General features: G+C 37.8%; 1 protein-coding gene across 3 annotated transcripts; it reads right to left on the reverse strand.

The window, feature by feature from the left end:
* Nucleotides 1–3,580: 3,580 nt before the first annotated feature.
* Nucleotides 3,581–21,572, reverse strand: LOC103712897 (extended synaptotagmin-1). Of its 3 annotated transcripts, XM_008799595.4 has the most exons (14): nt 21,164–21,572; nt 19,321–19,395; nt 19,136–19,243; nt 18,166–18,198; nt 17,975–18,064; nt 17,157–17,282; nt 14,286–14,429; nt 13,190–13,609; nt 12,914–13,048; nt 11,417–11,638; nt 11,003–11,278; nt 10,652–10,789; nt 5,222–5,527; nt 3,581–4,022 (listed from the first exon to the last, which is right to left on the reverse strand). In XM_008799595.4, the coding sequence occupies exons 1-14, from the start codon at nt 21,350–21,352 to the stop codon at nt 3,807–3,809; spliced, it is 2,478 nt and encodes an 825-aa protein (XP_008797817.1). In that variant the 5' UTR covers nt 21,353–21,572; the 3' UTR covers nt 3,581–3,806. The 3 variants fall into 3 exon arrangements, with proteins under 3 accessions (XP_008797817.1, XP_026662668.1, XP_008797818.1); XM_026806867.2 differs by lacking the exon at nt 19,321–19,395; XM_008799596.4 differs by lacking the exon at nt 17,157–17,282.
* Between the last annotated feature and the right edge of the window lie 3,315 nt (nt 21,573–24,887).

Below are 24,887 nucleotides of genomic sequence, written 5' to 3' on the forward strand. Positions count from 1 at the left end.
ATCAGTCTGATGGTAGATGGTTTAATTACTGGAGAAAAAGTTTCATGAAAATCGACTCCATCTCTCTGATCAAATCCTTTAGCCACGAGCCTTGCTTTATAACGTTCAATGCTTCCATCAGGCCTCCTCTTAATTTTGTATATCCATTTGTTGCGGACAATATGTTTATCTGGTGGTCTTGGACATAGAGACCAAGTCCCATTCGCCATCAAAGCATCGAATTCGCGTCCCATTGCAGCTCGCCATTTCGGGTTTGTCACTGCTTGTGTATAGCAATGAGGTTCAGTTTCTTGCAGTACACTGGACAACACTTTGAGTGGATGACGCGTGGAGTAAAAGGTCATGAAACCAGGGAATTGTTTGGGTTTCAGGTTTCCAGTTTTGGACCGGGTTACAATTTCTCTTGGTTCATTGGCTGGAGTTATTGTTAAGGGAGGTGAACTAGCAGCAGGCGGATCACTTGGCTCAAGGATGTGATGTGACTGGGTCTGGCTTCTGTCTCGGGATGGGTAAGTTGGGTTTGAAATTCCTCAAAGTGCGGCATGCAAGTTGTCTCCGCAGAATCATGAGGATTTTCAATATCTGGAGGTGTAGTATTCTGAGGGGTCGGTCTGGGTATTATTGTTAATGTAGTAGGGTTTGACTGGGTTTCTTGCTGCATGGGTTGTGGATGAGGTATATTAGATAATAACGGCAAAGTAAAAACAGGAGTTGTATTTGAATATGAAGACTTACCAGACAAGACATTACCATTCAAGGTAGAAGAGGATGAGATGGTATCCACTGCTGGAAAAGAACCTTCATCAAAAATCACATTACGTGAGACATAAACTCTTCCTGAACTTAGGTCAAGACACCGATAGCCTTTTTGTTGTCCAGAATACCCTATGAAAACACACCTTTTACTTCTATAGGCTAACTTATGTTGTTCATAAGGTCGTAGTAAAGGGTAACAAGAACAACCGAAAACACGCAATTCAGCATAATTCGGGAGTTTCTTGTATAACAAGAAGTAAGGAGACAGGTCATGTAAAACCTTTGTAGGTAGTCTATTTATGAGGTAAACTGAGGTAAGGAAAGCATCGGCCCAATAGCATTTTGGTAGTTGTGATTTTGCTAGCAAAGTGATTCCCATCTCTTGAATATGTCTATGTTTTCTTTCGGCTATCCCATTCTGTTGGGATGTATGTGGACAAGTCAACCGATGAAATATTCCATGTATGGATAAAAATTCTTTGAATTGATTTGATAGAAATTCACCACCATTATCTGTCTGTAATTGCTTAATTTTGCAAGAAAATAAATTTTCCACAAGAGCTTTGTATTTTATAAAATGAGCAAATACATCAGATTTGTGGTGCATGGGATACAACCACGTGAACCTAGTATAATCATCAACAAAAATAACATAAAAACGACAACCACCAATTGATGCTATTGGGGATGTCCATACATCAGAGTGGATAAGATCTAAAGGTTGAACAGACCTACGCTGGGACTCTTCATACGGCAATTGTTTGGCCTTACCAAGTTGGCAAGACTCACAAAAGTCAATCTTATTGGTAGATTTCTTAATGGAAAGACGATCTAACCGAACTAGGCAATCTAAGACAGCTTTGGACGGGTGACCAAGTCTGTTATGCCAACACTCCATTGTGGTCTTAACTCCTAGTTTGCTTGTAAAGCATTGGATTTTATTTGAAATGCTCTTGTGTCCAGCAATTGGATACAATCCATTCTCAACCTTCCCTTGAAGTAGTATTCTGTTTGTCTGATTCTCCTTCACAGAAAAATCAGCCCCAGTTAGTACAAAGTAGCAGTTATTATCAAGACAAAATTTATTGATGGAAAGGAGATTGGTTGATGCATTTGGACAATGTAATATATCGGTAAGACTAAAGTTTGAATTGCCAACTGATAAAGAAGTATTGCCAGTGTGTTGAATACTTAAACCTGAACCATTGCCAATAGTCACAGCTTCATTCCCTTCAAACGGCTGTTGGTTAGCGAGATTGGATGCATCTGAGGTGATATGGGCATTAGCCCCGCTATCTGCATACCACACTTGATGATCATAAACCGAGTTTGCTTCTGCCGCCATTGCTGCAAGATCTGATGGTGGAATCCTCCCCTGGTAAGAATAGTCAAATCTATGGTAACAGTCAAGGGCAGTGTGCCCTACCTTACCACAAATCTGACACACAGGACGTCTATTGGAGTTATTTTGTGGCTGTGCTGGACGAGGGGCAGGATTGGTGTTGTTTCCATGGGGTGGATTTTGGTTTTGCTGGATAAATCTAGGGACATTGGTTTGAGGTTTAGGTTTCTTCATGTAGTTCGAGCCCTTAGGTTTGACAGCAGCAAAGGCAAAGTGGGAGTCCGAAGACTGATTGATTTGAGTTTCAAGAAGAGATTCGAAACTGAAAAGTTCAGCTCGAAAATCGTCAAGTGAAAACTCTCTGTCACGAGTAGCAAAGCTGTAGGAGGTAATGAACGGAGTGTAACTCTGCTTCAATCCTCCAATGAGGTAGCTGATGACATCTTGTTCATCAACAGATTTCCCTACTGCTGCTAACTGGTCAGACAGGGATTTTGCTTCCTCGACATAAGCAAGGCAGGATCGATTGCCTTGAGTGATGGTTTGCAGCTGGCGCTTGAGCATAGCAATTCTTGATCGCGATGTTGAGGAATACTTGGATTGAAGAGAGTCCCAAACTTCTTTAGACGTCTTCAAGCCATATAGAGTTGCTACCAGCTTTTCTGAGATTGAGCCAAGTAGCCAACTGAGCACGCAGTTGTCCTTCCGGTACCATGCTGCGTAAGCTGGATTTGGTGCTCCTCCTTCAAGGGTCTTGGATGGAGCAGCCTCTATACCAGTGATGTAGCCAACCATGTCATGACTACGGAGAAACACCATGAATTGGAGGCTCCATGCCATATAGTTGGGGCCTTCAAGTTTTTGAGAGGTAGGTGGGGAGTTGGATTGGATGGAACAATTTGAGAGGGGAGGCATTTCGGTGGAGTTGGAAGACATCTTCTAGAGATTGCGGAAGCAGAACAGAAGGATCAGGCGTTAGCCTTTCTAGGCTCTGATACCATGTAAGATAAACTGAATAAGGAAAGAGCCTGAGAGTTTAAATATTTGGTTTTTTTCATCCCACTCTGTTTGTATTGAGTTTGTGTTTATAAAGCTATACATGAAACCGAACTCAGAAAGATCAGGAGTTTGTTCAAACTATCTAACTATCTAACGTATACTTCAAACTCTAACGTTTGTTACAAAACTAACAAAGTTTCAAAAAAACTTCAACCATGCGAGGCTTCAGTGGAGACAAATGTGGAATTCCTCAGACTTGGTCAGCTTCTCCAGAATGTACTCTAACACCCGCACATTTCAAACATAGGCCACTCCAGTAGAATCTTAGCTCCGTTCCAACCATGCTACCACCTCGATGGTTTTTAGCTCTATTTCATTTACAACAGTACTTTAACTAGTAAAGTAATTCCACCAAAATTCTGTAAAGCATATTACTCCCTTAAATTACTGGAGGTTCGTATTGACTTGCCAGTTATCTCTACAGTCGATGAAAATGCCTTTCGCTGTTTCACTCCCTTGCGAACCCGAAAAAATAAAATTTAGTTGCCACGTATGCTTTAAGCAGCTATACAACTTCAATTTATTTTTAGTAAACTAATACATGTCACTTGTCATAAAAATGTCACAATCACAGAGTATGATATCATGCATGGGGCAGGCGTGGATGCAAGGGCTTGCTGACAAAATCAGTGGGAACGCTCGCACAATCTCAATATGTCATCTTGCTCGGAGCCGATGATGTTCTACTAATTTCTCTTCCAAGTTCACTTATCTTATGTATCAGCAATTCCTTCTCCCTTTCAAGCTGAAGCAGGTACTCTTCCTGCGCGTCTTCAGTGCTTTCTACTTCACTTAAAGCCAGTGACAGGCCCTCAAGATCACCATCGCCAACTAAATTTTGCAACTTCTTCAGGATCTTTCTGATCTGAATTGTTTGCATATCAGAAAAACCATCATGACAAATAAAAATAAAAAACTATGGAAGAAATTTGAAATCATGCAGCAAAGTATTATTCTTAAAGTTTCTTTAAATCCTTTAATCCATATCTGAAAATAAATACAATTTGACTCGAATTACGAATCCATCATCCAAACATTTTTTTTCTTTTTTTTCAGTAAGCAATGAAGCCAAATAGATGAGTTAGCACAAAGCTCAGTTAAAATCTAGGGAAGCCTTTGAAGGTTATCAATATTCAAAATCTTATATCTTGGCAAATAAAGTCTTATTTTTAATAAGGTAAGAACTCATTTAAGAAGGTGAGCTACGGCACAATGACAAGGTTGCTCTATTGTAACCATCAGGGTTCAAAATACAGAAACAACCTCTATGCATGCGAGGGCAAGACTGCCTGAACTTCCCAAGACCCTGCAACAGCAGGAGCCTCATGCACAGGGCTGCCATTTTAGTTTTAGATCTTATTTTAGTTTGAATAGTTATACTTTAAATCATTTGAATTATGGAAGTTGCTTTAAAAAATATGTTTTAATTGTATTTAACTTTATCCGAAACATAAAATATTTAAGCCTTCTACAGTTTTTGTTGAGATAAAACATTAATTACCATTTACATGCATTGGAAAAATATATAAAACACGAGAACTAAAACATGGTTGCAATATGCCACACCATTTTGCCATTAGAAAACCTGATTTCAAGTCATTACCAACATTTAAAATGAAATCTGCCACTTGTCAGTGAATCATATGTACTTTCTCATCCATCTTAAATACAAACAAATGTAAGCTCAAGTTGTTATATGGTGCATTCAAATAAAACCTTAATTTGTCATATAAATTTAGTATAATACCATGGGTAAAAAAGTAGATAGCCACTAATTCATTTTCATTTGATATAATTTCTTATATGAAATTCAACACATTCAACTTTATGGAATCTACAGTGAGAGATCGAAGTAATTGTAAAATGGTTGCCCTTCATCTCTGAGCTATTATCACATATCAAAATGTCAAAGTGCAAGATGCTGGGTTAAGACAGGGAAGTGCAGCAGTTCATAAAACAGAGGACATGTAACAGAAGGACATTTTGCACGCTGCATTTCCCTATAGTATGAAATATAATTACAGAAAGTAAAGCAAACACAGTTCTTAAACAACCATAGCTCACCTGTGCAGACAATGCATGTGCTTTGCTTAATGCAGAAACATTTGTATCCAAGCTGGATTTCTTTGGTAGTTCGGGAATCCTTCGTGTTATCTGTACATGGATCTCTCCACTCTTAACTCCTTGGAGAGGTATCCATCTGTCAGCTGTTTGATTTGGAGGAAGCCTTTCATATTCAACAATGCAATGACCTATACTTCTTGTGGGGAGTACAGCATTGTGATCCTTAACATGCAAAATCAAGGGGCTGCCAGTATCGGGAAACTCTAGAGTCTGGTTCCATCGAGGATTCAGTGTTCTGTAAACAATCTGCATGGCATGTAATTGGATTAGGGCATATAGTCCAATTAAAATTAATAGTGACATCCAAAATACATGGTTTCATGTGCAGCTGTAAAGTAGGAAAAAAGATTCATAAATATACACTAGGGACTGAAAACATATAATGAACCATATAAATCAAGAACCCGCACTGTTAAAAGACATTATTATACCATGGGTAGATTATCTATTGTTTCACTTGTATGTCCTTAGATACTATTCATAAGAGGCATGTTCATATCGTCATTGTATATATAAGGTATCCCCTGTTAAAAAAAAAAGCCATTGCAGAATTTTGCAACCTACTCCCTTTTTGATCTTTTAATTGTCTTGAAGTCTCAAGATCATGTTAGGCACCTTCTTAACTTTCACAGGTTTTAGTTCAGCAATAGTACATTGCCACTCCCACCACTAGATGTAATGATCTCATCAAAAGAGCACCTTGATATTTTTTTCCCCTAATAGACATCATTGATCATTGAACCAAGTAACTTTCAGTTTTATACTTTTGGCAGTTCCTAAGCTTTCAGCTCTAGTTGGCCTGAAAATTATTAAATATCCACAAAAATAAATTAGAAATGAAAATGCAGCTAAAACAAAGTAAAATAATTGAGAAGCAGATTGGACAGCATTTTTAAAGTATAATATAAATTTATAATGTTTGGGACCTCCAGATGTACCATTTTAGTGATTTCGAATTATAAGAATCGAAACATTATTTTTTAAATACAAAATGTTCAAAAATTCATGTCTGGAGAGTAATATACAATTTTCTTGTTTGATTTCAGTGTGGTTTATGATAATCTAAATGTCCATGGGACTTGAGCTCTAGCATAGCCAATTCCCAACCCCCACCCCCGCTCAAAAAATAAAAATCCTCTAAAAAACCCTTTAAAAAATCTAATGTCGCATTGCTTCCGAATCTCCTCAAAACTCAAAATTAGCATGCAGAAATGTTTTTCAGCACCTAATGAAATAAAGAAATGGCAAAAAAGGCATTAGCAATAGAATCCATATACACAATAAAATTGGTTGAAGTAGTTTTGGCCGAAATTTCAAAAACAGTCCTACTTTTGAATTGCTTTAAGCCAATATCAGAACATTTCAATCTTACATTTGGAGCAGGGTCGGCAGAACCATCCCGAACCAGACGGTTCCGGCCGTCTCGAATCGTACTGGTGGCTCACCAGTACGGTTCCGGCAATGAAAACGGAACCCGTTGCTGGAGCCAGAGAAGGAGAAGGAAAGAGAGAGTTAGCGGGAGAGGGAGAAAGAGAGAGAGAAGGCGCGACGCCGACGGAGTGTCGGCAGAGTCCGGTGGAGAACGGCGAAGTGTCGACAGAGTTCGGTGGAGGCCAGTGAGGCCGCGGCTGGCCTCGACCGCGGCAGCTGACCCTGTTTCGAACGCAATAGCGTTTGACCGCGGTCTTAAAAAATCGCAATTTTTAAGTGAAGTCGGCAAGAGATCGGCCTTCGCTGGCCTTCGATGGCCTCCTCTGAGCGCCGCTGATGTCCGCCGCCCTCCTCTAGCCCTCCTACCTCCGCTCGATCTCTCTCTCTTTTCCTCTCTCCCACGGTTTCTCTCTCGGTACAGGCCCGGCACGGCCCGTACCAAGTCATCCCATTGGAAAACCGATACAGTGCCCGGTACCGATTCCTGCGACTTTGATTTGGAGCTTCAAGCCAAACTTCAAGCTAGCAACTAGGTTAAGGCGCACTTGTCCATTATTAATGAGGCCATCTCATCCTCATAATTGGACGATGGAAGCACTATCTTGTTAGAGGCTGATCTAGATCGCCCTTTGCACACTAGTAATTATATTCAATCTTGTTTTCTCTTTCCCAGCATACGTATTGCCTTGGGATTCTATGGGGAGTTGGACACCAATCCCAATCACATTAATAGGTTCTGGCCACCGAATCATTAAATTTTCCTACACAGCATATTATTTTTACCCTACTTTTGGGTTCAAGAAACCCCATTTGGCCTTAATTTTATCATTGATTATCCTTCCTGCTGGTTCTTGTCAATATGTTTTCCCAACCTATGACTGCTTAAAGGGCCTTTCCTTTTTGTTCTGGATAACTTTGGGGTGGTTTTCTCCTAGTCGTGATGTTTCCTATCACCTAAATGTCCTACTTGTGATGCTGCATATGATCTAAATGTCCTACAAAACCCTACCTGGTGTTTCTCAAACAATTTAGATAGTGTTGATAGAAAGTTGTTGATTGAAAATTGTAAACCTAGTGGCCATCCAAGAAAGATTCTTGTTTTCTGTTTTGGTGATGGTGGTGGGCAGGGGCGTCTGTGTGGTTGCCTAATCATGGTTTAGTGCACAATCCTCCTTGTCACATGTGATCTACCTCCTACATTTCTTACAAGAGGTTTACTAACTTAGCACCTCCTTGTCTCATGCAATCTACCATCACCTCTATCATTCCTTGAAGGGATTGACCAAGTTGCATATTTTGGTCCATTCAGTTCATCCTTGTGCCTACTGATTCCTACAACTAACTGCTGACAATGGATATTCAACTCACTTGTACGGTCATCTAGGGACATCCTGATGCTCTAAGCTAAAGTCCACCTCCACGGTTACTTGGGAATTGGTATTATAATTTATAAGTATCTGGCTCCATTTCATCATCTTCTGATGGCAAACATTTCATTGATGAACATTTTCTTGTGTTTAACAGCATCAAGTGAGCCAAATGTTTGTCCTTGTATTGCTGTCTTTCAGACAGACTAGGATATCTGGAGGCATTTATTTAGTTTAGTCATGTATTAAGTGAGCACTAGGCCTACATGAGTACCAGCTGCTCTGCAACTGTCGATCCATACGGTAGGCCAACCAAGCAATTCCAATGTGCCAAACACCGGCAGTCAAACTGGATTAAGCTACAATCCATTCAACCAGCCTTTTTCTTCTTTTGTTCAGGTCAAAATTCCTTAGATCTGTGATTATCAAAAACCTTCAAGCTACTTGGCAAGCATTCCTACTCATCATCATTGCACCATTACCCACTATTATTGTCAAGACTCCCCTACAGTATGGGATGGACATAAACATAAGAATCAGATTCAAGGAAAGAATCCAAGTGTTTGACTCAGCGAGTGGGGAAAAGAACAAACAGGGACATAAAAAAAAAATTATATAATATTTTTAAAAATCATAAGATAGATGGCACTAAAATTTATTACTTGTTAAGACTTGTCAATATACATATTTCTCATCCAAACTTCTCAATTAGCTTAAGGATATTAGAAAAATGGCATTTTGCTGAGTTATTTTAAAACTTCCATCCCTACCCATATTCTGAAACCTACGTCCCTAACCAATCTCTACAGAGAACAAGAGCATATACATAACATTGTTATGGATCAAATTCGTTGTTGGAAGTGTCCAAGCTCTCTACTAATCTTTCAAAATCACAATCCCACCTCAAAAAAAAAAAGAGAAAAAAAAAGACTACATAAAAAGACTACATTCAAATGTCTGATGCATATCTGATTTAAATACATATCCAACATGGATTCGTGGAACAAAATTTGAATGTCCAAGTAAGATTAAGATGTTCCCTGTCTCGTGAAAGAGCAAGAAAGAAGATATTCTCTCCAATTCAATTAATGACATGATATTCCCTCCAATTCAATTAATGAGATGAGATTCCACATTGCCCACACATATGCTGGTTTTCACTTTCATCATACTCTCAAACATGGCCATCACTTTCATGTCACAGTTCCCTATAATTCAATAGTTGAGGAGTAAACATATTGAGGTACATGGCCACTTGGTCACTTATTTACTTCTAATCTCTCTTCTCTAGATAGCATATACAAAGCAGCTCTTGGACTTCTTTGCAAAGAGTGATAAAAAATATTATAGCAGAGTTTTAGTATCTTCTTTGCTCCCAATTTTTGATCCTTGTGACTTCAGAAGCAGGCAGAGAGTTGTATTAGACACATTATTGCATGTGTGTTGTATAGACCTATAAATCCTCTCAGTTATATTGACAAGACTCACTGTTCATGCAGGACACATGCCCATGTTCGGTGTGTATATAATGGCATGTTTGCCCCCTAAAAGAGAATGATTGCAAATTTGCACAACATTTTTGCCTCCAGTTTGACATGTAATAATCATGATCTACCAGAATATTTGCAAACAAAATTACAGTTGGTTTAAATACTTCCAAATTATAGTTCAGAGTTTCAAACAAATTGTCCAAAATCTGGTTATTTAAATTTGTCCACTCGATGCATAATAGGGAACTTCAGAACACGTAATATTTGGTTTTCAGGCATAAGAGATACAATTTATTACTTAACCATGACATCTTATTGGGTATATAATTCTTCAAATCATTGGAAAAAATTCAAAACGATAAGAAACATTTTACAGAAAGTTATTTCTTTCCTACCACCTAAGAAATTCTATCTATTTAATTCCTAAAGCAGAATAATGTGCTTCATTGAATTCTCAGAGAATTTTATGAAGAGATGCTCACAGTATGCATGTTCACAAATTATTTCCAAAATATGTATGTGGAATCCAACCGAAAAGCTTAAGCCAGGAGGTGGACAGGTCTGTATGTATTCAAGACCAACTAGAGTCCCTTACCTATCTGATTGTGGGACTATTCCCACTCTCCAACACCCCCTCTCACATGGAGAACCTGCAGACTGAAACCCGAAGAAGGGCAACAGATGAAAAACACAAGTGTGGAGGGAGATCGGTATGCAAAGAGAAAGGGACAGCTGGGTCGGATACCCTAATAAAATCCAATGCAAAAGCTTAAGCTAGTAGGTGGATAGGAGTCCAACATAGGACTATTCACATCTCCAACAGTATGAACCGTAACAGATATTGCACATCAATGGAGGTGTGCTTCTGTATTCTTTCAGTTCTTGCTGCATGCAGATTTGATAAGCAACGACATTTTACAGATGATTGATTTCTAACCTAGCAAAGTTGATCCTGCATCTGTTGCTATTCTTTGAAGTTAACATCCCAAGAAAAACAAAAATCAACATCCATTAGGTAAATGCAACTCCAGCACTGAAAATATATTACAGATATAAGTAATTTAGTGTTCTTATCAACTGACCTTAGTTTGTCTCTTCATGTTCCCATATTGCACCCTTACAAAAGGATCGCTTGTTCCCCTCAGATCAGCTGCAACAAGGTCCTTAGCTTCAATAAGGACTAGCTCAATACAGCCAAATCCATATCTGGTTGCTGAATTCTGCATATATTTAGAGGGTTCTTTTATGAAGCTACCAAAGCATTAAAAATCTGTATCTAATCTTCATAAAAGTGCATTTCAAATGAAAGATCAGCCATTCACTATTTCCAGCACATCATTCTACAAATGTAAAAGCATTTTATCTGATATGTTCATTCTTTTCAATTCATTTGCTAAAAATATATCAAGAAGAACATGCAATTATATGCATACCTTCAATCCTTCATGGTCATCATTCTTTACTGCTTCTATCTGGAGCCTCACCTCTCCTGAATTCGCTTTTTCAAGGGGAATCCAGACTTCCCTGTAGGAAGCATCTGGAATTCCTTCCAGATTTACTCGTGCACTTCCAATAATGTCATCACCAAACAAATCTGCACTATAACACTTGATCTTGAGATACTCACTGCCTCCTATTTCATCAAACTCAAATGTGTGGTCCCACTCTGGATTTGAAGTATGAGGCATTGTTTTTGTTCTATAGATAACCTAGAAAAGTAGGCTTTAATTACAAATAATTACAGAAAAACATGTGCACAGTTTCGCAACCTCTTCTCAGCAATAGATTAATGAAAGTAAACAAAAGCAAATGATTTAATGTGAAAAAAGAATAACATCACAACCAACCTTGCCATACTGAAGCTTTACATAAGGATCACATTTTCCAGATTTATCTTTTGTAGTTAAATTTCTTCCTTCCGCCACTGTTACCTTGAGTTTCCTTCCTGTCCTTAACTGGAGGTTGGGCGAACCAGATAACGATGGTTGAGATATACCGCTTACGTAGTGACTTAAGCTAATTGAACCATCCGAAAATTGCCATTCTTTTAGTACAAGACTCACGGTCAGCTGTTAAACAAATGAAATTGCAACATGTTAAAACTTACGCTGCTTAAGGATTAACAGAATGTATGGAAGAAAAGGATGGCCAATAATGTGTAACTTCTTATAGCAGAAAAGGTATCTTATGCACAAAAACGAATATATATTTCTGTGTATTTCTTTAGCATTTGACTAGGTTCAACTTTGGTCAAAGTTCTGAAAGTAAGTTTCTGTTTAAGTTCGTGGATCCTGCCCAAGGTTCATTGTACCAACCCATACCGCCAAGCACCAAGTGTATCATACCGAACCAGTAAGGTACTAATCATACGGAGAAGCGCGGCGCCACGGTGGCGGCGGAGGGGGGGGGCAGTATGGTACTGTACTGACACATACAGCTGCTGTCTCATCTTGAGCAGCATAAGATGTATCACTACAGGAGTGTACCACACCAATCCATACACTAACAGTAATCTACTGGAACGCTGTCCAATAGCACTTCAGCATACCTTGACCCCACCTAGAGAGTAGCAAGTGATTAAACAAAAATGTAAATATAGACAAGATACAAGATGATGAAGAGAATAAGAAACAAAAGTGATTCAGCCATTAAGAGTTAATCATTTTCACTTGCAATGTTACATAGAAATAAGAGTCACTAGCATGCTGCATATCTATTTATTTGCCTATTTATTCATTATTCATTATTCATTCATTCATTTGCCTATTTATTTGTCTTTATGCTAAACGCATATCGATGTGCTTTTCCCTAAAAAATATTAATGTAGACTACAGATAACTAACCTATACACAAAATATTAAATAAAGGAGAAAAGAGTAGGTAGAGTTTCTGTTTTGTTTATTTATTTTAGATTGCTTTTTTAAATAACAATTATTTTTATTATTATAACCTTGGTAGTGGGGCATCAGTAGTATTAGGATTCAAATTTCAGGCATACTGGCACACCCACAGGGCAGATCCGTGGAATGAACCTCAATCAGCCCCATATCAATGACATACTGCTCAATAGCAAGCTTATAGTTGTTTTCACATCCTTCTTTTTTTTTCTGCTTAAAGCCATACCAACCAGTACCTTGTGTTGGTGTGGTAGTACATTGAGTATTATCGGTACAGGCCTGTATCTCAATTTTTAACATATTGAGTATTAGCATGCATTTGAGAATTTGATATACATATAGACTAAAAAGAAAGTGGGCAGCATATAAAACATGTATGGCAATGTGATCCAAAAAATGTAGGAAATTACAAATCAATGCCAAGAGATACCAAGAAGAAACATGTACCTCCCCTAAATCAACTTCCTCAAAAGGAACAACCATCTCAACTTCTTTTCCACAATGCTCAGCTTGTTTTGCCACAACACCACATCCATGTCCTATAGCCCAAAATGTTGTAGAGTCATCTGCAACATATTTCATCTGTTCATAATCAAGGGTTTTAATTACTTATATCCAAATGAGATCCTGATTTAAGATAAAAAGAATTATTCAATATGTAACAAATGTAACATGCTGAAGCTTCCTCAAGAAGTGCAAAAGTATCTGTTATGTACAAAGTACCTTTATCTCACAGCTGGTCAAGTAGTTTAACTTCACACTGCTTGGATCCCATTCATAAAGATTAAATTTGAGAATTCCAGCATCCTCATGTAATACCATATTAAAAGTACTGCCCCACCTAGGATTCAAACCTTGACCAACATCTGTTCTTCTCGTCAAATCACCGAGTTCTACTTCAATCAATGTCTGCAAAACTTTATTTCCAGAGTTCCCTGACAACTGACAGCTTACTGTTGAGCTCTGTCTAGTTTCTGAGTTGTTGTTTTTCATGCTTTGCCTACCCATATTACTAGCTGAAATCACGGTGACTGAAAGAACACCTCCAACAGCTTTCTTCCTTAGATCAACTGGTGGCAAAGAAAAACACTGACGGCGAGGCTCGACCATCCTTTTAACTATGGTTTCCGTACAAAGCTTTACCTGAAATGAGAATGCAATATTCTAAAGAGTAATGAACATATTTAAAGAAATATTTTAATCAAGGTTCGCCGTATTAGACCGGTACCGGATCAGCGTGGAAACTGGTTTCAGAGGCATCTCGGGCCGGAACCAACCGGCACGCATGCATAGCAGTCATGTACCGGCCGGTACCGGTGCGAACCGGCCGGTTCCCACTGGTACGGTATTTTTTTTTATCCACAGTGCCGCGTGCTATGGATTTTTAAACAACAGCGCAGTGCTGTGGTGTCAAAGCGCATGGCCAAAAGGGCCACGCACTCCCTCAGGGAAGAGCGCCCACGCAGGCGCGGGGCTGAGCGCCCGCGCGCAGCTTCCTACCCCCGCGCAGTTCTGCCGCGCAATCATTAATGCCACTCTGTGGTATTTAATAGGGACGCACGCGTCTGCGCGCGGATGCGAAAAAAAAAGTTTGTACTGGCCGGTTCCAATACGAACCGGAACAGTACTGGTCCGGTAGGCGACCGGTATGCCTACCGGTATCGGTATGGCAAATCTTGATTTTAATTGAAGTATGATTAATTGAACTATAATATATTTGCAGACTGTTATTCAACAAACTATTGAAGAAAAAAGCTATCTTAACAAATTCCAGGAGCACTTGTAACAAAAGTACATAATCATTGAATGAACAACACACCAGCCAGTTTGAAACACCGGGTAATTCTGTAGCCGGAAGTGTTTGGCTTCCACCGCTTCCAAATGCAACACCTAATCTAACCTCAGGAGTAGACTCAAATGAATAAAGCACTGCTTGCCCATCAAGTATTGGTCTTAAGAGGAGCTGCAACATTAGACGTTTAGAAGACAAACTGAGTGCAACAATGATAATATACAAAATTATCAGAATCTTAGTGTTTAAAGCATCAAAGCTGGAGCAGTTCTACAAAAATTACTTCCATATTAGACAGAGCAGTACTGGAAAAGCAAGTGACAAATAATATCTGCTTGAACAAACTGTAGAAAAGATAGTATAAGATATGGTAGCAAAGACAGATTTCCAAGATAAATTTCAAATATGGGAGACAAAAGGAAGGCATGGATACTCATGTTTGCCATGTTGTGATTAGAAATATCAAGGTAAGGACTGCAAACATAAGCAGCAAGCTGTGCAGCATCTATTCAACATCAGCTTCTCTGCTTCACCATCAACTTCGAATTAGACCAAATATACTACATCATAGCATTTTTTTTTAAAAAAAAAGAAGTGCATTTCCATCGCTTCTACATTAACCTTTGTCAGTCCGAGTCTTTTCTTTGAAGATTTTCATAACCAGAAGCTGAGCACCAAGCAGTGCTCAAGGCCATCATTTTGTAGATGGCCAAACCCTTCCTGAAATTCATCCATGTATGGCCATTGTACTCAATTCCTTATTAAATAAATAAATAAAAGACCCACTTCCTGCACCCACACCACAAACCTGTTCCTGCATCTACTTCTGTAAGATATCAACACACATCACAGTTGACATGTCATTATAATCTATGTGTGCAATATATATCACTTCACCATCCTTGATATATATGATGAAGTCCAGAAGAATCCTGAAGAAATTTTGGAATCAAATAAGCAACAGAAACTGTTGAAATATAATATCAGAAATGATCAAGAAGAATGACTTCTGTGGGCTAGAGGAGATGGTAGAAATAGGGAAAGCAGGACATAGTAGGCCCAATACAATCAGTGTGAGGACCACAAGAACCTACAACTTAGTCAATGAAGTTCGACCAGCAATAAATGGACTGCTTTACTAATGTAAGAGAGAAAGAGAGGACACTATGTGGTTTCCTATGGAAAACAAGGCACAATCTTTGAGTTAGCAAAGTAGCTGGCCAGGTACAAAATACAAGAAACATACCCCCAATTCACAAAATCTGGATATGTGAGAGATCCTTGGAGCCCAATCAATACTATTTGCTAGAACCCATAATGTGTTTCATGAATTTAAATAAAAATGACAATGAGATCTGCATGTGAGTTGGAACCATGGAAATGAAGTCTGGAATATCAGCAAAAAATAGGCAAAAAAGTAAACAGTGCGACTTAGATTGCACGATCAAGATCAAAGTGTCCGTCCGTTCAGTGGCTAGTCGGTGTATGTAGTCCGTTCGGTAAGTCAGCCAGTCGTGATCATGCCGAGCCTGCCTTCTAGAAGAGAAAAATAAGGTTGTGCTTATTATCTCTCACCGGGAGAGTGTCGGAAATGAAAAGTCGCAAGTGATGGTGTGGAGCACAATTCTAACTAGCGAAGCGAGGCGATCAGCTCAATTGAAAGAGAGTGTAAACAGGCTAAAAGTCTAGAATTTATGGCACAAGGAAATTCTATTATTGATATCGAGCACCATTCACAGGCTAAGAGAAACCAGAGTTAAATGTACTTAACCTAGTGGTGATTTGTTGTCTACATGGCCTTGTTTGGTCCCTTCCAGAGACACAGAATGGAGCCCTGGGGTTTAGTGACAAAAATGATGTTTCCAGTATCACAGTGATGTGGGTAAAATCCAAAAAGTTTGAGCAACAAAGACAATGATCAGTTTGTGCTGATAAGTGTTACCCAGACACTTTAAGTTTTGGGTTTTAGGTCATGTCCAGATGCTTGGACACTTGGACAATTTACAAAACTCCTTGACACTTCAAATTGATAAAGCATGATGTCATCACCATTAGTTACGTTTTGTCATTTATCATTGGAAGTTTTCTAGTCTAACATAACATTTAGCAAAATTTTATCAATTATATCAAGTTAAAGGCAACTGATCTGACAAATTCTTCATTACATGAATAAATCTGTACTGAACACACCTACAAAAATGGGTATGCCTTTTTAGAAGGTTCCAGTGTCTGACTTTTCTGGACACTTGAGACCTCTGTCACATGTCCAGGTAATAGTCGTTGTGATTCAATGCAATGATGGAATTAGCCAAATTTGGTTAGATATCCTGCAAGAAGCCTAAAAGCTCTTCCTTTGGTTTTGAAGCTACAATAGAAGCTCAAATACCATCAAACTTGAACAAGTGTAAAGAGGAAACTTCATTATTTTGTCTGGCAATGTGCACAGATCTATATGTAGACTCCAACATGTCAAATCAACAAACAGACTCATAAGTAAAAGAGCAGATCAATTGATATCATACTGAACATACGTATACTGCTATGAAGATACACAGAAAAAGCCTGCAATGTTAAGTATTTAACTATTTTTTTTAAAAAAGGAAATTATTTCAGATGAGTAACACTAAATTTATACACATAAACATATTAAGCGTAATAATCAAATTGAATGATCCCATGCACCAAGATATCATCTCAAGTACTCTTAGGGATTGGGCTAAAGAGATTTTATAACTGAAAGATGAGGATAAAATTGAAATCAGTAGATTTGATTAGTGAAAATTGATAAAAAAAAATCAATTTGAAGTTATGTACATCCTTTTAACAATGAGTACAATTTTTAGACAGCACGATGTGAAAGTTATAAACAAAAATCAAGTAGGAAAATAATTTACATACATCTCCCTTAATGTGAATATGGTTAATGACAATGCGGCCAGTCCCCATCAATGGCTTTGCCAATTTTGCTAGCATCATTACACTCATTTCGTTAGTATCCCAATCGAAACCCAAACGCATGACTTGCTGTGAGCATATAAAATTGGATCATCAGTTAGCCATCAAATAAGGAAAGCAAAAATATGATTTTTGAGAACCTCATAAATTCCAATAACAAAATGATGGCACATGTAGATGCAAAGTATAAAAATGATGCAAATATGACTTGCACCACCAAAGATGAGAACTACTAAGCTAGACTTGTTTCCACAACTGCATCTCATATTCATAATTAAATTATTTTAGAATGTAATTCTCCATCAATACATTTTTCTGAATCCATTGCATCAAGTTCAACCAAAATTCCTTGAAGTTATTAGGATTTTGATGTGTTAAATTTTCTTATGGATGATCTACCAGTTCCATTAATGCATATTTTTTTATTACCAAAGTATGAAATGGCATTATTGTCGAAGAGAAAGGACTGCTCATGTAAAAACTGCACAAGATAGAAGAAAAGCAGATGTGACAGAACTGCGGTTTTTTTAATCCAACCTACTCTACTTATAAGTGGTGGAGAAGAACTCTAGAAGTTTCAAAATACTGAAACAAATGGACCTTTTCTCATGCCATTTTTTTCTCAATGTTTCAGTGTATCCTAACTTCATATTCTATCTTTTGAAATTGGATTAATTTGATAACTATGACATATCTCAAATATAGAATATAAGCCAAGCTATTGAGAAAAAACTATGGCAGTTTGAGAGTGAATACCAAACCTGGTCACCTGAAGTAATCCAGTGTGTTCCCTGCCGTCCCAAGATGGGTGGACACGAACCGAGTGAAAATTCCTGCAGTTCTATCTTTTCCTAAAATAAAGAATAGTATTTGCCCTGTCAAGATCTTACAACTTGATAAAAATCACCAATAGAGTCTTAAAGACAGCTAACCTCAACAAAAGAACACTTACTATCAACTTTGGTTTCCGGTTTTTTAAGCGACTCTGCAAAAAGGGATAAGTTTGTTATGTTTTCCCCATTTCAGAGCAATACGCTAAGAAAATAAGAAAGCATCATTCCAGAGTTCTGGAGAATTCTTTCAAGGGGTAAATGGTAAAATAGCCTGTACCTCACATGCTGGCTTGATTAAAATTCTTTCAAACTAATTACACATTATGTTGTAAGACTTTTTTCTGAATGCTCAAAAATATGGTTATTATCCTAATCACTCTGTTCTGGATAACTGCCCAAAAACCACAATAAAATCAAGGTTATTATCCTTATCGCTCTGTTCTTGGTAATTGACCAAAACCCATGATTTTCATTTTGTAAATAGATTGACCATCCTAGGATTTATAATGTTTTTGCCCGAACCAAATAGATGGCTGATTTTCATCTTGCTGGCAGCTGCTTTTTGTTCATTTTCTTTACTTCAGTATGGTTTCAGTTATGGTTGGTATAGGACAGGGCAAGACCAAATTTCATTTGTTACATATGATTTTGGATCAGAAAAGGATCAATTTTTTAAGAAATTATGTGAGATTCTTCGAAAGAGAGAAACACAGTTTCCAGGCTAAACTTTCCTAGTACAAAAATTCAATCATTTCAGAGTATGTTAAACCAAAGAACTGATATACAATGAAAGAAATAAGGATAACATGCAGATTGGCAGGTGAACTCCCACTATCAATTTGTCTTCATTTGTCCTCTTTAATATACCCACCTCTGATTTAAATTATGGGATTGCAAACTGGCTATAAGTTCAGTTTTACATGTAAACAGTGGAGTACAGATTACTTCATTTGAATCAGGTGCGGGTTGGGGACATCATCAGCTCTTCATTGAAGTTTACTTATCCATTTTTCCAGTAATAACAAGTTTTGAATTTAGTATGCATTTGCAAATCAAAAACCAATAATTAATGAAGATACTGAGTCTCACCTCTACGATTGAAGAAAACTTTTTTGAAAGTTTTGGTTCCATAAAATTGGGCCAGATCTCCATCAAAAGCTTGTTTAGCCATTCACAAGGCTCTAATGGAGTTATGGGCTGTGGGATGATATACAAAGATATAAATCACATAACCAAAAAGAGAACTCTAAAGAAAATAAAGAAAAAGAACATACAGATGTGCTCAATACAAGCTGCTGCCATCTTCTATTTAAATCTTCTACAAGTAGCTGGCGTTGAAACCTCCCATACTGTAAGGCCAAAAAAAAAATGCCAGGCCCGTGCCAGGTAACTTTTAAAATATATCACGTTGGTTTCGCTCCATCAAGTCATCGACACAAAAATTACTCTATAAAATATGATAATGAAACATTAATCTATTGAAGAACTATCTCTAAATGTAATATCCACAATAAAACTCTGCTGTTTTCATGAAAAAGAAATTTCATAGGCTTCAAAGTATTGATCCCAAGCAATAGTTTAAGTGGTATGAGATGGTTTCAAGAGCAACATAATATAGGTGAACACTATGCTTTTCAATAACTGTGGCCAACTAGTGGGATCCCTCAAAATGCTCTTCAACTACAAAGATAGTATTCTAACCGGATATATGGATATTAGATACCAACCGACCTTCTCAGTTCCATATTGGATATATTCTAACCTAAGACATAGATCTGAGCTACCAACTGGCCATCTTGGTTTTGTGTTGGATCCTGCTGGCCAAAGTTTCCTTGGCTAAAATTTTACATAAACTCATTGAGGGTTAACTTTGAGTTGAGATCTGCTCATTAAAAATTTTAAGCTTTCTTACTATACCTTCATTATATATGATCAATCCTAATCTAAAATAAGGCCTGTTAGTTTAGGTTGAAGGTTAAGAAGTGAGAATTGGCTATTTTATAATCAACTAGAACCACTCTTATAAAAGTTGCTAGTTACCACAGCTGGTTGTCATCAAATGGTTTATCTAGTGACTCATTCAACATATTATTGCTTGTTGCATCATCGGCTAATAAATGATGATCGAAACTTGTGAACAATTGCTGGCATGAATGCAATATGGTGATAATCATATGTTCCTATACTACAAATAAAATAGTACTTTCTAGTTGATGGAAGGATAATAATTAGTTTTCAATCTTTTAGATTAAATTTATCATGTTTTCAGATTACTTAATTTTTAGATAGTCCTCGGTGTATTACGATTGATGATTATGCTCCAATAAGGAGTCTAATGTCATATATGTTTTGGAAAGTATGTAGACTTTGATGTAATAGAGTCTAGATTGATCAACAAATACTAAACAGTTTTCACCAACTCGCAACACAATGAAAACTTTCTAGTCCAGAAATCATCTTCTGTTTGTACTGACCGAGTTTATTAGATTTTGATCCCACGTTCAAGTTTTAGTTGCATCCTATCAAAGATCAATCAGAAACCAGCTATCATCATTATTAACCTATCATAAATCCGAATATCTAACCAAAAAGTATACAAGAACCCAAGTTTCCCATGGATGCCAAGGTTTTGCAGATGTGCACGGTCAAAGCAGACTGATTCAGAATCACTGGTTGAACAGTGAAGATTAGTAGCATCACAAATATCACAACAATTCCAACAAATCTAAGGCCGGAAATCCTAACGAGACCCTCCCAAAAAACAATCACTTTCTTCAGTAATTAAGAACAGAAGCACTGACTGAAACAGAAAGCAGAATACAATCTAACCAACGAACACCAGCAAGTCAAACAGAAATCTTTCACCCACTGAAATAACCAAATTGTGCTTTCTATACGTTTCTTTCAAACTACGAGCACACTAATGAAGAAACGAAAACAACTGAAAAAAAAGAAACCAAACACGCACAAGAATTCCAGCCCCAAAAGGACAAGCCATCAAAATAAACCTACAAGTGCAGCATAATTCAACATATAAGCACCACAATTCCACGACAAGACAGTCCAAGATCCGATCTTTCTTGACCCAAACGAACCCAAACAGCAAGAAAGACTGACCTGGATAGTCGCCCACACAGCTGCAGCCAGGGGCACCCAGTTGGAGAAAGGCACAAGCCAACGCTCAATAGCCCAGGCAAACAGCCCCAGCGGGATCAAGAACGGCAGCAAAGGCTTGTCCTTCATCATATGATTCAAGAACTCCACTGCATCCTTGGTACAGAACCTCTTCAGCCTCCTTCTCACCATCTCCCCCCCTCTCTCCCTCTCTCTCTAGAGCTAGTCAATGGAAGGAAACCCAGACGAGGAAATCATTACGAATTCCGCTTTCCTATGGCTTGGAATTGGGATTGGTGAGAGAAATCTGGGGAGAGTATCGATGGAAATGGAGACGGGGGCTTTGGGAGGAGAAGGAAAGCCGAGGAAATAGAAGAAGGGATTTGGGGACCGAAGAATTTTCAAGTCTTCTCCAGCAAAAATATATATATATATATATATATAAAGACTTTTTAAGTCTTCAACGTCCCCATCGCCACACTCGGCACCACGGAAACCCAAGCTCTCCATTCGATTATTACCCTATCGTTGCGGAGGAATAGGGAGGCCGCTCTCCTTCCCCTTCTAGAACTCGGAAACCCGGGGACCGACTTTACGTGACGGTTGACGGTTGACTAATATCCGACGGGGACGCTGACGGCGTGACTCTTACCGTCAATTTAGCAAAATGCCCTTGGAAACGGACAGTTGTACTTGTGCCTGTGCTTTTGATTACGTGGCATTTTTGGTTGCTCGTTTTGGTGTTTTGTGAATTGATATTGTAGCTGATCGTATCGGGACCTGGAATATTCTGGGATGCACTATGTTTCCCTTGCCGGCCGGAAATTATCCGGACACCTTTTTTTTTTTTTTTTTTTTTTTTTTTTTTTTTTTTTTTTTTTTTTTTTGCTAATACGGGTGAATCATACCTGTCGGGTACGGATACACCCAATAAAGTCAAAAAATAGGATACCTCGGAGTGCCAAAGGCAACTCCCCATCTTCAGTCCACAATGTGTCTCCGGAATGGCGAGCTACAAATGCAGCCACCCAATCCGCAGCCCCATTGGCTTCACGGTAGATATGCTTGGCCTGAAAGGCCCCTCCATCCCTCGCCATAGCCCATCCGGACACCTCTTCGAAGGCTGCTCAGTGTTATGTCCTTGACCGTTAGATTTTGATCAGACGGTTGTAGATGGTCCTTGTCCCAGAATATTAGTACCTGGTGTTTGACTTCTTGTTTTTTTTTTTTCGGGTAGAATGACTTCCTGTTTAGGATACGGCCCTTCCTTTGGGCAAAATTCCGCTTTGTTTGTACTTGTTTCGTTCGTTGCAGGATAATTACTATATTTTCAAGCCTTTGCAGAAAAATTAAAATCCATCATTGCTCTCAAAAATTAAAATCGAAACTAAAATTAATTTAAAATAAAAAATTATAACCGTCACAAGAAAATATAAAACCAAAATGTAAATTGAAAAATTGAAAGTCATTTAACTTTTTTTTATTCATTTACAATTTTCATATGTAATATCTAAATTAAACATATTATCTATAATTTTTATATAATTCATACTAACTCAACTAATAAATATATCCAAAAATAACAACACAACTATTCAACAAACTCGATAATTTTGAAAATAGTAAAACCACCATCCAACAAACACAATAATCCAAGCTAAAACTAAATCCACCAACATCAAAGAAAATAAGTCCAACAAATATAATAATCGTAGAGAAGAGCCCTCTAGGATTTGTTTCATTTAGTCATTTATCCACCTATAGTCTATGGAAGGTCCAGATTGAATGGGATAGAGGGCTAGAATTTATATTAAATATAAGGAGTACTAAGAGATATTGGGTATATTCGGTTTCGGGTTCGATGTTGGGTTTGGTTTCGGATCGGGTTTGGATAACGGTTTTTTATTTCTAAAACCATCATCGAAATCATCCCCATTTAATTTCAATTAAAACCGTCCCATTTGATTCGGAGACTGCTAAAATATTCAGGTATCTATCCTATTGACATCCCTAACCAGAAGGAATGTTGGGTTATAAAGCGGGATGCGAATCAAAATTAAGTCATGGCACTTTTTGGAGAGCTAGAGAGGGAGAGATATCCTACTATTATATTTTTGTAGGTTCAAATCTTTAGAAATGGACCACAAAATAAACTCAAAAATCTTTGATTATGAATCCAAGAGGCATGACTACTAGGCAAGACCTATTTCATGATCTTGCAACTAGTTTAAAAGTGTTTCTTGGCATGCCAAGACTATGTTTGGATGCTACTTAGAGATGATAGCATGCACTTGTCCAACTAAGGTGCCAAAAACACCATACAACTTGCTAGGTCAATGGGTGAAAAAGATACCAACCAGGTTAAAGTTATTTTAGAGGAAGGATGAAATAGCTTCAATCACTTAAAGCTCTCTCTACTTTTTCACTTTTTCTATAATTTTATCCCATTTATCATGGAAGCATCAACCAAACAATGAGTAATGTATTTATTGATTAGCTGGTTAATAGGTGAACATCAATGGTAAAATTTATTTAAGGGATAGTTAGCTATTTACTTTCCAAATGTAGCCTAAAGATTAACTACCGTGCAATATTAACCATGGTGCAATTAGAAACTTGTCTTCTTTTTTTTTCTTCTTTTGAGAGGGTTGACACTTAATCATAAGGACATGGTATCATGGTCAACTATACTAGTATCTTTCATGTTCTCCATGTATCTCAGCCATACCTGAGCTAGTGGCTGCTTAAAAGAAGACTGGTTTACCATCAGGATTTGATTTGAGATTCATCCGACTTTGAGATGGATTGAGCATTGTTCGTCTATCATGGAATATCCCTTCAGCTTTTCGATCCCTAGCAGCCAACATCGTGAATGTTTTTCCTTATAGACGTATCAAGAAATCTAGTGACCAGCAGGCTCGCCAACTATGGTGTAAATCACGACTAAAGCCTCGCATCAAATGTTATGCTATTAGTTGTGTTGAGATATATGGATATTCCATATATCTCCTTTCTTTATACTCTTATACTTTTTTTTTAAATAGTACACTTATACTTCTTCTTTATAGTATTTTTTGTACTACTCTGTACTTCATCTTCTTTGTACTTCTTCCTATGGTCACACTCTTTATAAAAGGGCCACTCTTTTGGTCTCACCCACTGTGTCATCTCAATTATCTTACCAGCAAACTCAAGTTGTTTTCTATATCACCACCTTGAGTTTAAGAGGAGAGATTACATATATCTCTTTTTTTTTTCTTTTTTTTTCTTTTTTTTTTGTACTCTTATACTTCTCTTTTGAAGTACATTTGTACTTCTTCTTTGCAGTACTCTTTGTACTATTTTGCACTTCACCTTCTTTGTACTTCTTCCTTTGGTCTCGCTCTCTATAAAAGGGTCACTTCTTGTATAGCTTGGATAGCATGAAAAACTTGGAAAAATCAAATGCATACGCGGCCATTCTCGAGCCGCATGTGTAATAGCCAGCGGGCACCTGCTGGCGCCTGCGGTGGTTTTCCTCCGCATAATTACCGTGGACGTGTTCGCGGAAGGCACTGACCAATACTCCTACATAAATACCTTGATTTCATCTCTTTCGGGATACGAAAAATTAGAAAAAAATACTAAAAAAATTCTGAAGAAAAGTTCTTCCTCTTAACCACTTCTCATTTTTATTTTTACAATTCTATTTATTTAATTTTTTTATTTCGTTCTTTATTGGATCTGC

Source organism: Phoenix dactylifera, chromosome 8, assembly GCF_009389715.1.
Source record: "Phoenix dactylifera cultivar Barhee BC4 chromosome 8, palm_55x_up_171113_PBpolish2nd_filt_p, whole genome shotgun sequence".
Classification (NCBI taxonomy): domain Eukaryota; kingdom Viridiplantae; phylum Streptophyta; class Magnoliopsida; order Arecales; family Arecaceae; genus Phoenix; species Phoenix dactylifera.